Source organism: Anoplophora glabripennis, unplaced genomic scaffold (assembly GCF_000390285.2).
Source record: "Anoplophora glabripennis isolate ALB-LARVAE unplaced genomic scaffold, Agla_2.0 scaffold9, whole genome shotgun sequence".
Classification (NCBI taxonomy): domain Eukaryota; kingdom Metazoa; phylum Arthropoda; class Insecta; order Coleoptera; family Cerambycidae; genus Anoplophora; species Anoplophora glabripennis.
The window spans coordinates 355824-368378 of record NW_019416258.1 but is presented as its reverse complement, the minus strand read 5'-3'; the positions used below and the strand labels follow the sequence as shown (position 1 = coordinate 368378).

The following is a 12555-nucleotide window of genomic DNA, read 5'->3' as shown; positions in this document are numbered from 1 at the left end:
ACCATACGCTTAAATGGGAAATACAGGGTGTACGAAGTTTGACTGCCGTTACTTCAACATGAGATAGACTAATCATAAATGAACAAAAAAATTGTATATTACAGGGGCGTAAGATCAATAGTTTTCAAAATACAGCGAGTATTAATATTGAGGAGTTTCATTACAACGTGACAACAGCGCTTAATCTAATGTTACAGTGCTGATGTATACCACGTGTGCACGCGGCAGACTTGTCCTGCGGAATAACAAAAATATAAATAACTATTATTGTGAAACATTTAGTAAATTTCAAAACAATTTAATTCTATTAGAGCACCGACCCCCAAGGAACTAAATAAATTTGGCAATTAAAAACTTGTGACAGTTGTCATGTTGATTGTTATTATACTTACCTGTCACGGCCAACCTAAAATATGCGAAACAGATGGAAACACCATTTTAAGAAAAGGGATATGTTTATTCGTAAATAAAATGAAAACCATTAGGTTTAGGTATAGGGAAACTTTCACAAAGTTACACTTAATTTTAGTGCAGAATGTAAAAAATTAGGGGTTTCCATTTAAAAATTTCGAGTTTTCCACATTTCCTGAACTTCATATTAGATCATTCTTTTTGACCACCTTGTATAAAAACTGGAAAATTTTCATGTCAAATTCGATAAATTAGGTCTTCCTCTACAAAATGTCCAATTTGCACAAAAAAATAAACCTGTTTCCGGGAAAACTAAATATTGCTGATAGTCTGCATCTGTCAATTTTTGCTTAAAAATCAAAATCTCTAGGAAACGGTCAATCCTACGTTCGTGGTGAGACACCTTGTATATATGTCGCTTGGTAAATAAACCTATTCTATTAAATTTCCGAAAATATAATTCCTTCAAAAATAATTTCTATAAATTATTGTATTTTTTTTATACCAGTCTATACGTATCTAATAATATTGTATTGTATTGTACACCAGCATTAATAACCATCTATTGGAGAGACCAGCAATATCATACGTAATTAATCAATGGAAAAATTAAACTTTGTTTGACCATCAATTAAACTAGTCATTGACGCGCGTCAATCTAGCACCTTCTTAAATACCTGTTACGAATTTGCCGAAAGATAATTTAAATGCCCTATTAAGGGATTACCACCCTACCTTTGCAAATCGGAATTTACCTGTTACTTACAAGTGTATTTGTAATTCAGTAAATAGAATCAGTTCATACCGATAGGTGTAACAAGGTGAATTGGTTTTTAAAATGACGTCTGTTGTGTATAATATTTACTACGTGATTTTTTTGAGCGTGTGGGTTGGACACATTCTTGCCGGAGGACTTCTTATAAGTAAGTGTTTATCATGCCCATAAATTGCTTCATTGGAATTTTTATATCTAAAAGCTTGTTAATATTCTAGCGCCAAAAGTAATGATACTAGTTGTTAAGGACACTGAATATATCTATTTTTAGTTAATTTATAATAATGTGGATCTTTGAGATCAAAATATTAGAATCTTTTTGATATTCATAATTCCTACGCGTATGTAACTTTTTTTTTAACCATCTTAGGAATAAAAAGGTAGACGTTGGACTTTACGTTGAAGGCAGCTGTTCAACTCTATACTTTAACAGTATTACTGCTTAATAACAATTTATAAATAGTGAGTTTGTAAGAAAATAATTGCTACAGAAAAGTGGTTATTTGTACTTGGAAAATTACAAACATTGTTTAGGTTCTATACTCATCAATATTATCTTCTCTTGTTTTACTTGTTTCGCTTTACTTTTGTAAATAGCTATTTTGAAAAAAATTTTAGAATATTGATCACTTTATTTTTTTTGCGTCATAATTATATTCTAAATTATTTTATGCAAACGTCTCGAAATTAATTAAATTTTCAATGTTTCTGTAACAATTGGAAACGACTTAAAATTTAGTATAGACATTTTGCGTCGTAGAACTTTGTTATTAATAGTGCAACCTATAGAAATAATATAGAAATAATCACATCACTTTTTTTACTGTAAATTTTGAGTAATTCAGTAAAAAACTGTAACATATCGAGGGTTTCATGTGAAAATGTGTATTAGGGATGGTAAATTATAAAATATTGATATTTAAACATTTTATCATACCATTACCATAAAAAACATAATATTTTAAATCAATTCCTCCATTGATAAAGTTTTTGATTAAGAAATCAGTATCCTGTTAATAAACATGTGCCCTTTTCCACAAAAACGTTTTACTTAATTTAAAGAAGATATTATGGGAACAATAATACGCCCTTTTTCCATAAATCCTAGATATAAAACGGCTAGAACAAAATTTAGCCGCAGGCTCCATTCCAATTTGGATCATCCCTGATTAATTAAGATACAAGGGGCTGAAATTGAAAAAACATAATAATGAATTTGTGCTCAATACAAAAATAAAATTACAATCAATTGTAAATTTTATTTTGGACGAAATTGATCTCTTATTTGCGTATCTATTACCGCTTTGGTACAAATTAGCATTATACAGATTGTTTTACCTCAATTTTATAAAAATATAATAAAACAACTGAAGTCACAAAAAAGAAGAATTTACGAAATATTCATTTTTAATATTAAATCTTACAGGATAAACACAAAACAAATAAATTTTCCAATTTTTTTTATCTAAGTATACCAAAATACATTTCTGAAATAGAAGAACTAGAGAAAACCTAAAATATATTTGTATTTTTTTAATAAATAAATAAATAAATAAATATTGCCACTAAATGCACATCTTCAAGGATAAAACAAGGACTGTCCAAGACGACAAGACTAAGTATTCCTTCTTCCTCATTTCCTTGTCGGATTGCGTGAGGTAATGTAGTAAAAAAAATCGATTACTTCCGGGTTTTCACAAAAGTCTCTTAACTTTAAAATATTTAAATACTTATCTTCATTAATAGCTACCACAAATAAGTTCTGAAAGTAAAATAAACACCTATGAAATGAAAACAATAAATAAGAAATGCAATAATCAGAATGTTCTTAAAAATTGACATTCCCTGTTTTATTCTTGTATCCTTCAATAGTTGTTGAATCTTTTTTTAATATAAAAAAAAGGTAGCAGATGAATCAGAATAAATAAATCTTTGGGGTAGTGCGAAACTATCTGAAAAAAATTATCAACAAGTGTACTGAGACAAAGAAACGCTGATTTCGAAGATATTTTATAAAATAATTTACATAAATTCTGCATTTATCTATACGTTATCATTTAATAAATTGCTAATTTGTACCAAAAAGGCAAAGCAAACAAGTAAAGAGAACATTTTTTATCAAAATAAAATTTGTGTTTTAAAAATATCAGAATACTTCTTTCCAGTGGCGTGACATAATTTTTTTTTAAATCTTTAATGCTTAAAGAACAATGTTCTTAATATAATTGTTATTATGATACTTTTTCAATTTTCCTCGAAAATAATATTTGTTAATAAAACTTTTTAAGAGTAATTATTATTTTTTTCTGTTAGTTACATTTTACAGGATTAAAGCTTGTTTTACCCAAGACATTATCATAACCATAAATTTGATATTAATAGTGAAACGTCAAATTTGGCACTGCAGAATTTTGGCAGTACAATCAAGACACTTCCGACATAAATAACAAAATATACTTTAAAATTAGATTCATTAATAATTTTGAAGAATTTGACTAAAATCCAGAAAATTTCATGCACACGTGCCCATACAAGGTCTTGTGTAAAATCTAGTGTGTAAAAAAATTAAAATTTGTTCCAGTAATTAAGTCACCTAGAGTGTTATAACTATACGCCAAGTCGACAGTGTATGTATAATGTACGTCTACACCCTGTATATTTTCATATTTCAATTCTTCTCGAAATTCATATATAGCACAACACGCACCTAAATTAACGATTTTTGAGATATCGGACTTTGAAAGTAATTTTTCACTACTCTCAAATTTATAAAAAAAAGGGCCTCAAGTTATGGATATTTATTTTGAAAATAACACAAAGTGGAGGATGTGGATATCATTTATTGTTTTTTTTACAGAAAATAAAAAAAACAATAATGGTTCAGGGTTGATAAAAATGCATGAAACGAAAAAATATATATTTTAATGAATGTCCTGGATATTTTAAATTAAATTAAACAATAGTTATGCCAGAATAAGAAATAAGAGAAAACAAGTTGTAATAAACAACAAATATTTTCTTTGAAATTCTATTTTATAAGGTGTTCAAAGTGTGTTCATTTACCTCCTGACAGTAGTGAATTCGCTGAATAAAATTTTGTGTCTTTTCGATAGCTATTGAAAAAAATTTTGATTGATAAATCAACCAAGAGAAATCGCTGGAAATAGTTTTCAAGTTCGTAGCTCGGCCGCTAGGAGAATTTTTTTCAGTAATGTTAGATGGACTTTTCTCAAAAATTTTAAATGCAATGCTATAGTTTTCTTTACATAAATGAATTTAGCACAACAAATTGGTGAATATAGTATAAGTTTGAAATTTCTAACGAAAATGTTTATTGGCGTTATTTATGCAAGGTTAGGTTTCTTAAAAAAGTGATATAGCAGGATAATATTTTTTATAAGTTAGTTTGAAAAGGGAAGAGCATAAGAATAGCTACATTTTGACGCCAAAAAGTGTTCGATATCTTTTTTGTTATCAAGTTATTCGCAAATTAGTGGGACACCCTGTATATAAACTAATAAACCTGTAGGACATTACATTATTTAATGTAGCTTATACGACTCAATGGACCAATTTCCTTTATTCAAATATTTGTCACATCGTAATACACGTTTTAGTCGAAATTTAAATTTCCGCACCACTGGTAGCGTTCTTTAAGTGATATAGGCATTAATTTGAGACCAATAGAAACTGGCTATTCCAATTTCTTACTTACCCGCTCACTAAAATTTTATGTCACAACTGATTTAAACTTGTCATGTAGCTTGACAAAATCCATCTTAGCCTTAATGCGCAGTAGCAAAACCTTCTGTCTTCGTCACAGCTATGACGGGCTCAATTAAAGAACAAAGCCCACTGCGCATCACGCGGCAAAGTCGATTTTGATCAAGCTGTAGGTTTCTTATTTATTTATAACAAATACAATTATTTATAGATTTCCCATCAATTTGTGAAAGAAGGGGACAAATATGTATCGAAATAAGGAAATGTCCGTTTTTTGACGACCTACTCAACAGGAGTTCCATACCTCGACCGAGAAGCGTCATAGAAAAAATTCGTGAAAACCATTGCTGGCTCGTTAACAACACCCCCTATGTGTGTTGCGACAAACCCACACCACCACCACCGCCGCCGCCATCTACAACGCTACCACCACCACCACCACCAACACCACCACCAACACCACCTCAACTACATAGGGAAGAGAGGGATGACATGTTGACTAACATATTCGATGCTCTCGACAATGAAGTCAGCAAACATAAAAATTTCAATTTGCTGAGGAACGACATATGTGGACCAATTTACACAGATTTCAGGATAACTGCTGGGAAGAAAACGGCGCTTGGCGAATTTCCGTGGATGGCTCTGATTGCTTATCACACAGGTAAGTTACTAATTAGTACAACAAAATTTGGTCACAGATTCTTAAGACAAATTTAGGGGGCCCGTATTTTTTATTTTTGCCAAGTGGCTCCCTCTTTCGGAGTTACAATCCCCTGAAATCCATCCCTAAGAATAATAATCTTTTTTTATATCTCAGAACCCAGTTGTACGAGAATCACTAAATTTGGTAGACAGGGGTTTTGTGACATGTGGAATCTGATGGTGATACGCTTCTTGGCCCTTTAGGACAATTTTTCGTGGGGCCCCTTGTCTTTGGAGCCAAAAAAATTTGGTCGCAAGAGAATGTTTGAAATTAATCCATCTACCATCTGTTAAAGTTGTAAAGCTTCTAGAACACCCTGTGTAGCAATTTGGAATGTTTCATTGACTAAATTCTGAAGTACTTTTATATTGCTGAAAATCATGTTTTTTGAAATACGTATTAACGCATAATAAAAGTTTTAATTCTACCATGAATCCTAAACTGATTTTTATATTTTTAGATAACGGTTTGGATTTTAGATGCGGGGGAACTGTTATAAATGAGAGATATGTGCTCACTGCAGCCCATTGTATATTGAGTTCCAGCATGTAAGTATAATTTCTAAATAACATATACAGTTTTTATAGTTGACCAAAATATTTTGTTTTTCCGAAAATATTTTGCGTACAGTACAGCAGGTAACACTTCAATGTGTCAAAAATGAGGGAGCGTTTTAGTTGTCTAAATTTAAGGATATTTTTTATATAAATATTTGTCCCTGAAGTATTTTTGAGATACAGGGTGTTAAGGTTCAAGAGTACTCGTATTATCAGGTCCATCAAATCCAAAAATGAATTAAGTAAGCAGTGAAGCAATTTCAAACTTACTTTGTGAAATTATTAAAATAAATTGTACATTTATTTAAACGTATGTTTTTTTACATATTGCTATTGAGCTAAGACTGCAATTTTATATATGCATTTTGCACGTAGAATTTACTGCCGATATCTTGTTTGTTCTAAAAACGGCACCGTCTATTTTAAAAACGAAGATATCAAGAGTGAATGCTTGTATATGTAAGACAATGTTCTTAAGTTTAGATAAGTAAAACGCTCTTTAATTTATAACACAAAATATTACACCTTATACAGTACACGCCTAAAGTATGGAATAAATTCAGTAAAAACGAAACAACTTTTTTTTGGAAAAAATCCTCGAACATGTCGATTTTTAATTTAAAAAATACATATTTTAGCATAAAAGGCGACATTTTTTTTAAATATCAACCTCCTATTTTTTTCTTGATTCTGAAAGATCGTTTCATTGTCGCTCCGACAGTATTAAAATGTTGCCATCTTACATAGGAAAGTTTTCGAGTAAATGACGATTAAATGTAAGAAAACCCAAATCAATTAAAATAAAGCAAAAACGTTATCAAATTTAGTTTTTCAAAATGCCTGAAATTTTTTATGGATCAGGTAGATGTAAATTTTTACAAAGTGTCACTGTCATACCGACTTTCTAAGTATTGTAAGCGATAAAAAAATTATTATTGAATTTAAAGTATTATGGCACATTTAACTGTCACTCAAAGAATTGAAATTTTAATTTTTATCAGATGCGGGGATAAAACTAGAACGCAGCAGGAAGTTTGCGATTTATTTAATGAAAAATATTCAGATCGCCGTATCAGCCAATCAACAGTCAGTAAGATAGAATCTAAATTTGGAGAAACTGGCAATGTTGTAGATATTCCAATACCTGGATGTCCAAGCGTTAGTGAAGATCACAAACAGAACATTTTGATAAGTATGGTAGATAATCCTCATAATACTTCACGATTGGTTGCATTAAACAATGAAATTAGTCAGACCACAGTGCTACGTATCCTGAGGAAGGAAAAATACCATCCCTTGCAGGAACTCAATGAAGACGATCCCGACCGCCGCTTACACTTTTGTGAAATTATGATGGACTTATGTCAAATAAATAGAGATTTACACCGGCAAATACTTTTTTCAGACGAGGCCATGTTTTGTCTCAGTGATATAGTGTACCGTCAAACTTGCAGGTATTGGAGTCGGGAAAATCCTCATTGGATGGCAGAGACACATACCCTACACCCACAGAAATTAAATGTGTGGGCTGGAATAGTTGACAATAGAATAGTAGGGTCTTTCTTCTTTGAAGGAACCCTTACAGGAGAAAGATATTTAGAGTTTTTACAAAATAACCTTGTTCCAGCACTTGCAGTAATTTTTCTTAACAATAATGACCCTGATATTCCTGGTGACACCATATGGTTTCAGCAAGACGGTGCACCTTCTCACTATGCGCGCCCTGTTCGAGATTTGCTGGACAGTTGTTTTCCTAGGAGGTGGATCGGCAGACGAGGACCGATAGAATGGCCCGCGAGATCTCCAGTTCTTACACCCCTGGACTATTTCTTATGGGGCTACTTAAAGTCCAAAGTGTACGTTAATAGACCACATAATTTAGAAGAACTCCAAACTTGTATTATAGATGAAATACACAGAGTTACTCCAGAAATAATTCATAAGGATTTTTCCCAAAAAAAATTTGTTTCGTTTTTACTGAATTTATTCCATACTTTAATCGCGTACTGTATATTTCTGTATATTTGCTGTTAGCAAATGGTATTTCCATTTGTACTGTTCATTACCTTTCTCTTATACCATTCTATTATTCATTTGTTTAGAGTTGGGGTAAGGTTGGGGGAGCATAATTTGAAAACCATAAAAGACTGCGACACGGACAGAAATGAATGCGCGCCTCCAACTCAAGATTTCTATATCGAGGACGTAAAAATACACCCGCTTTATAATTCCAAGACGTTCAACAATGACATTGCTTTGATCAGATTGGCAACTCCGGCCAATTTCAGTTTTTGTAAGTATATCTGCATCTAAGCTAATAAACATTATATTATTACTTCATATTCAAGATTTGGTTTTCTTGGGAACTTGGTTCTTTATAAATAAAATACTCGTAATAGTATAACAGATGTTCAGATGACCCACGGCGCAGTCGTTAACGGCAACGCGATGCTTGAGGGAGAAGAGCCAATTGAATCAGTTAATAATAAAGAACCACCGGCGAGTCGCCACGTGTTTTCTGTGTAAAGATTATATTTTCCAATTTTCCATAACTTGACTTGTAACTTTGTAACCCTAAATAAATAAAAATCATGCAAATGGCATAATAGCAATTTTCTCAAGGTCGTTTCTCTCCCGACCTAGAGATTTATCGGTCTATTATTTTTTCATATTTAATTTAAAATAATTTTCCAACATCAATCTAAATAACTAGAAACACTTCACAATGGAGAATAATTAAAACTAATCTCCAGTGTGAAGCATGATCAAGAGCGGAACGCTATAAAGGACCAATTTTTCAAAAAGTTCAAAACTATAATGTATTGTTTTTAACTATATACTCCAGTCGAATTCTATTGCACTGTATGACGGAGAAGAGTATGTAGAATGATAATATCAAAAAAGTAACTCGAAAGAAATGAGGCTAAGTTGGCAAATTGCAAATTTACGTTTTTTTTTATTTTTTGCTGTCCACGAAAATCTAGACGACTTATTGGAATATTAGTTATTTTATGTTGTAGGCAATTAAATTACCTACAATTTAAGGTACCTAGAGTCATTTTTCACTAATTTGTTAATTGTAAAATAAAGCTCGAACGTGGAAATATCAGTTTTCAAAAACTGGGCATTATTATTGCAAAAGGCATTGTGTTAATTAATTTCGTTTGTTTTTTGAAACTAATTGTTTAATCATTAAACGCTAATTTTAGAAATTAATATCGTAGATATAGGTTCTAATTTATCCAAAGAAAAGTTTCGAAAAACAAACACTTTAAAAAGTTGAAATTAGTAACCTTTTACAACTAACAAAGGACTTGCAAAACAGCGTTGTAAACAAATTGTCCCAGGTTCAGGCAAAAGTCGCTCGGGAATTCGCCCGAATTTTTATATAAAATAGAGCTTATCTTAATAGTAATTTTTTTAAAAAGAGAAATGACCCCAAGATAACTTTTTTTTTATAATGTTAATTGTTAATTAACTATTGGACGTATCGGACCGGGATTTTACAGACGGTTAAAGAAAAGGTTAAACTTTTATTTCCAAAAAGTGTTACGTTGACAATTCATGTAATAAATGCGCTAGCAGCAGTAAAAGTTAACGTTGATGAACCGGCCCGCGCACGCGCGTGAACGCCGCTCACGGTCACATGTGAGTTTTTTGAACCGAATTTAAAATGTTCAAGTAAAAAAACTCGTGCGCGACAAGAACGACGTTCACGCGCACACGCGGGCTCTGCGCTCCTTCTCCCGTGTGCAAGCCGTTCATTAACGTTAACTTTTACTGCACCAGCGTGCGTTTATTACGTGAACTATCAATGTAAAAGTTTCTGAAAAGTTTAACCCTTTCTTTAATTGTCTCTAAAATCCCGGCCCGATACGTCCAATAGTTAATTAACAATTAGGTAACGCTATCTTGGGAACTATGAGGCGTAGGTGATTTCTTTGTTTTTTAATTGCCGTAAAAATAAGCTATATTTAATGTTAAAAGAGCGAATTCCCGAGCGGTTTTTGCCTGACTTTGTTAGTTGTAAAAGTCTACTTAATTTCAACTTTTTGAAATTTTTCTTTTTCGATATGTTTCATTGAATCAATTAGAACCTATATCTACGATATTAACTTCTAAAATTAACATTTAAAATTAAACAATTAGTTGAAAAAAAAAAAACGAACGAAATTAATTAACAAATACCTGGAGCTACAATTTCACAGTTAATCGAATCGGCCTTTGGCACACATGTTGGTCTTTAGATTGACCGTGCTTTCTATAAATTTCATCAACATCCATGGGTTTTTGCAATAATAATGCACAATTTTCGAAAACTGATTTTTACAAGTTCAACCTTTATTAAACAGTTAACAAATTGGTGAAATATGACTTTCGAAACCATACATTGTAGGTAATTTAATTGTCTATAACATAAAATGACTAATTAATTTTCTGACAGGTCGTCTAGATTTTCGTGGAAGTAAAAAAGTGAAAAAAACCCTTGCCAAAATTGCCACCTATTTGCATTGTGCTAACTTAGCGTCACTTCTTTCGAGTTACATTTTTGATATTATCATTCTACATACTCTTCCTCGTCGTAAAGTGCAAAAAAATGTCTACTAATAATTTTTTCACGTTCAAACTCTACTTCGACTGGAGTAATGTATTTGTTGTAGTTTTTCAATTTTTCTTTTGGGTTTATATGCAACGTACCCACCTTTACATTACTAATTAATGTATTTTTTTAGCCAATGTTCAACCCATATGTTTACCGTCAAATGAGTTCGATACGATTGGAAAAAATGCCATAGTATCGGGATGGGGAGTTACAGAAACTGGTAAGCTATTCAAACTGGTTTTTCTTTCTCAACAAATAAATATTCGGAACTAGAAATACTACAAAATAGTTAAAGGGGACTCAGCTGAGTTGGCATATATTTTTTTACGTCATATAATTTAAAAAGTAATATACAGTTAAATCAAACACGAATATAAGTTTTGGTATTATTGTAGGTAGGTACTAGCCATAATTAAAATGGCATGGTACCATCCCAAGATCAACTGTAACTGTTTCATTCAATATTTTCAACCTATAGAATGATTTATCCGTAACATTTTATTTTTCTGAAAAATATATCCACGTAAAAAATCATAGCAGACCAGGCATTCGAGACAATAACGGGAAGTCAATATTTGCCAAATGATGCCCTTTCAGGGCAGGAGTCACAAAAAGAAAGTTCCACTTGATTCCGCCAGCCTACTTGAATTTAAGGTATTAACTTGAAAAACCAGAATACACGCTGTATTTTTTTTTTAAGTTTAAGGGTAGTATATTATGACAAGTTCAACTGTATGTCCTGTCAATATCATTTTGTAATAAATCACAGTCCTTTTAAATTTTAAGTAATCAGCGGACGATTGATATTAAGCAGATTAGTTCGGAAATCATTTATATAATGTATAAACAAGAAAAACCCTAAATTAGATCCCTGCGGGATACTTGAAAAAACCACGAATTTACTTGAAACCTTATTCTCATACTACGAAAGATCTATGCAAATGCAATATTAAGACAAAAATGGCATTGGAAGTGTGCTAATCAACAAGCGAATTTATTGCCACAGTCGATTTTGTGTATATTATTTGTATAAATTAGAAACATTTTACAGGTTTCAAGAGTTCAGAGCTATTGAAGGTGTCTGTTCCAGTATTACCAATAGCGATATGTCAACGGAACTACAAGAGGTTCGCGACCATCACCTCCAACCAGATCTGCGCCGGGGGTTACAAGGGAAAAGACTCATGCGGGGGCGACAGCGGAGGACCCCTGAAATACATGGGACTCATTGAAGGTACACCCAGATTTATTCAATACGGGATTGTGTCTTACGGTCCTAGGCACTGCGGTACTGACGCACAACCCGGCGTATACACCAAAGTGTCTAAATATTTGGAGTGGATTCTGGATAATCTGAGGCCAAACGAAGACGAAGACGAAGCGCAGCTTGATTAAGACGAAGTGCACCTGGATTGAAGATGAAGTGCAGCTTGATTAAAACGAAGTGCACCTGGATTGGAGACGAAGTGCACCTTAATTAAACCATCCCCAATTTATTTCCATATATTTCCATAATTTATTTGTAAATAGTTAACATAGCTTTATATAGATGTATATTTTGTTGTGATACGTACTTGTAAATTTATATTAATAAATATTTAAGAGTGACTTTACAGAGAAATAGGTGCTATTTGATTAAATATATTTTTTTCTTTTCAGTAAAAAATATTACAAATGCCATTAAATTAACTAATTGGCAATTTTTAAGATTATACTGACGTTAACTCTTGCCTGTGAGGCATCCTACAGTAGATTGTACGATACGAACTTTGACAGATGG

At 32.0% G+C, this 12555-nt stretch overlaps 1 protein-coding gene across 1 annotated transcript; it reads left to right on the top strand.

The window, feature by feature from the left end:
* Positions 1-1068: 1068 nt before the first annotated feature.
* Positions 1069-12396, top strand: LOC108909001 (melanization protease 1-like). The gene is made up of 6 exons (XM_018713209.1): positions 1069-1334; positions 5121-5573; positions 6076-6163; positions 8275-8465; positions 10906-10995; positions 11827-12396. The coding sequence occupies exons 1-6, from the start codon at positions 1250-1252 to the stop codon at positions 12168-12170; spliced, it is 1251 nt and encodes a 416-aa protein (XP_018568725.1). The 5' UTR covers positions 1069-1249; the 3' UTR covers positions 12171-12396.
* Positions 12397-12555: the final 159 nt, after the last annotated feature.

Bases quoted from the DNA above. Each gene is read 5' to 3' on its own strand.
- LOC108909001 (XM_018713209.1), top strand. From the start codon at position 1,250: ATGACGTCTGTTGTGTATAATATTTACTACGTGATTTTTTTGAGCGTG. The intron at 6,164-8,274 runs GTAAGTATAATT...TCATTTGTTTAG, and splicing joins TGTATATTGAGTTCCAGCAT to AGTTGGGGTAAGGTTGGGGG. The intron at 10,996-11,826 runs GTAAGCTATTCA...AACATTTTACAG, and splicing joins ATGGGGAGTTACAGAAACTG to GTTTCAAGAGTTCAGAGCTA.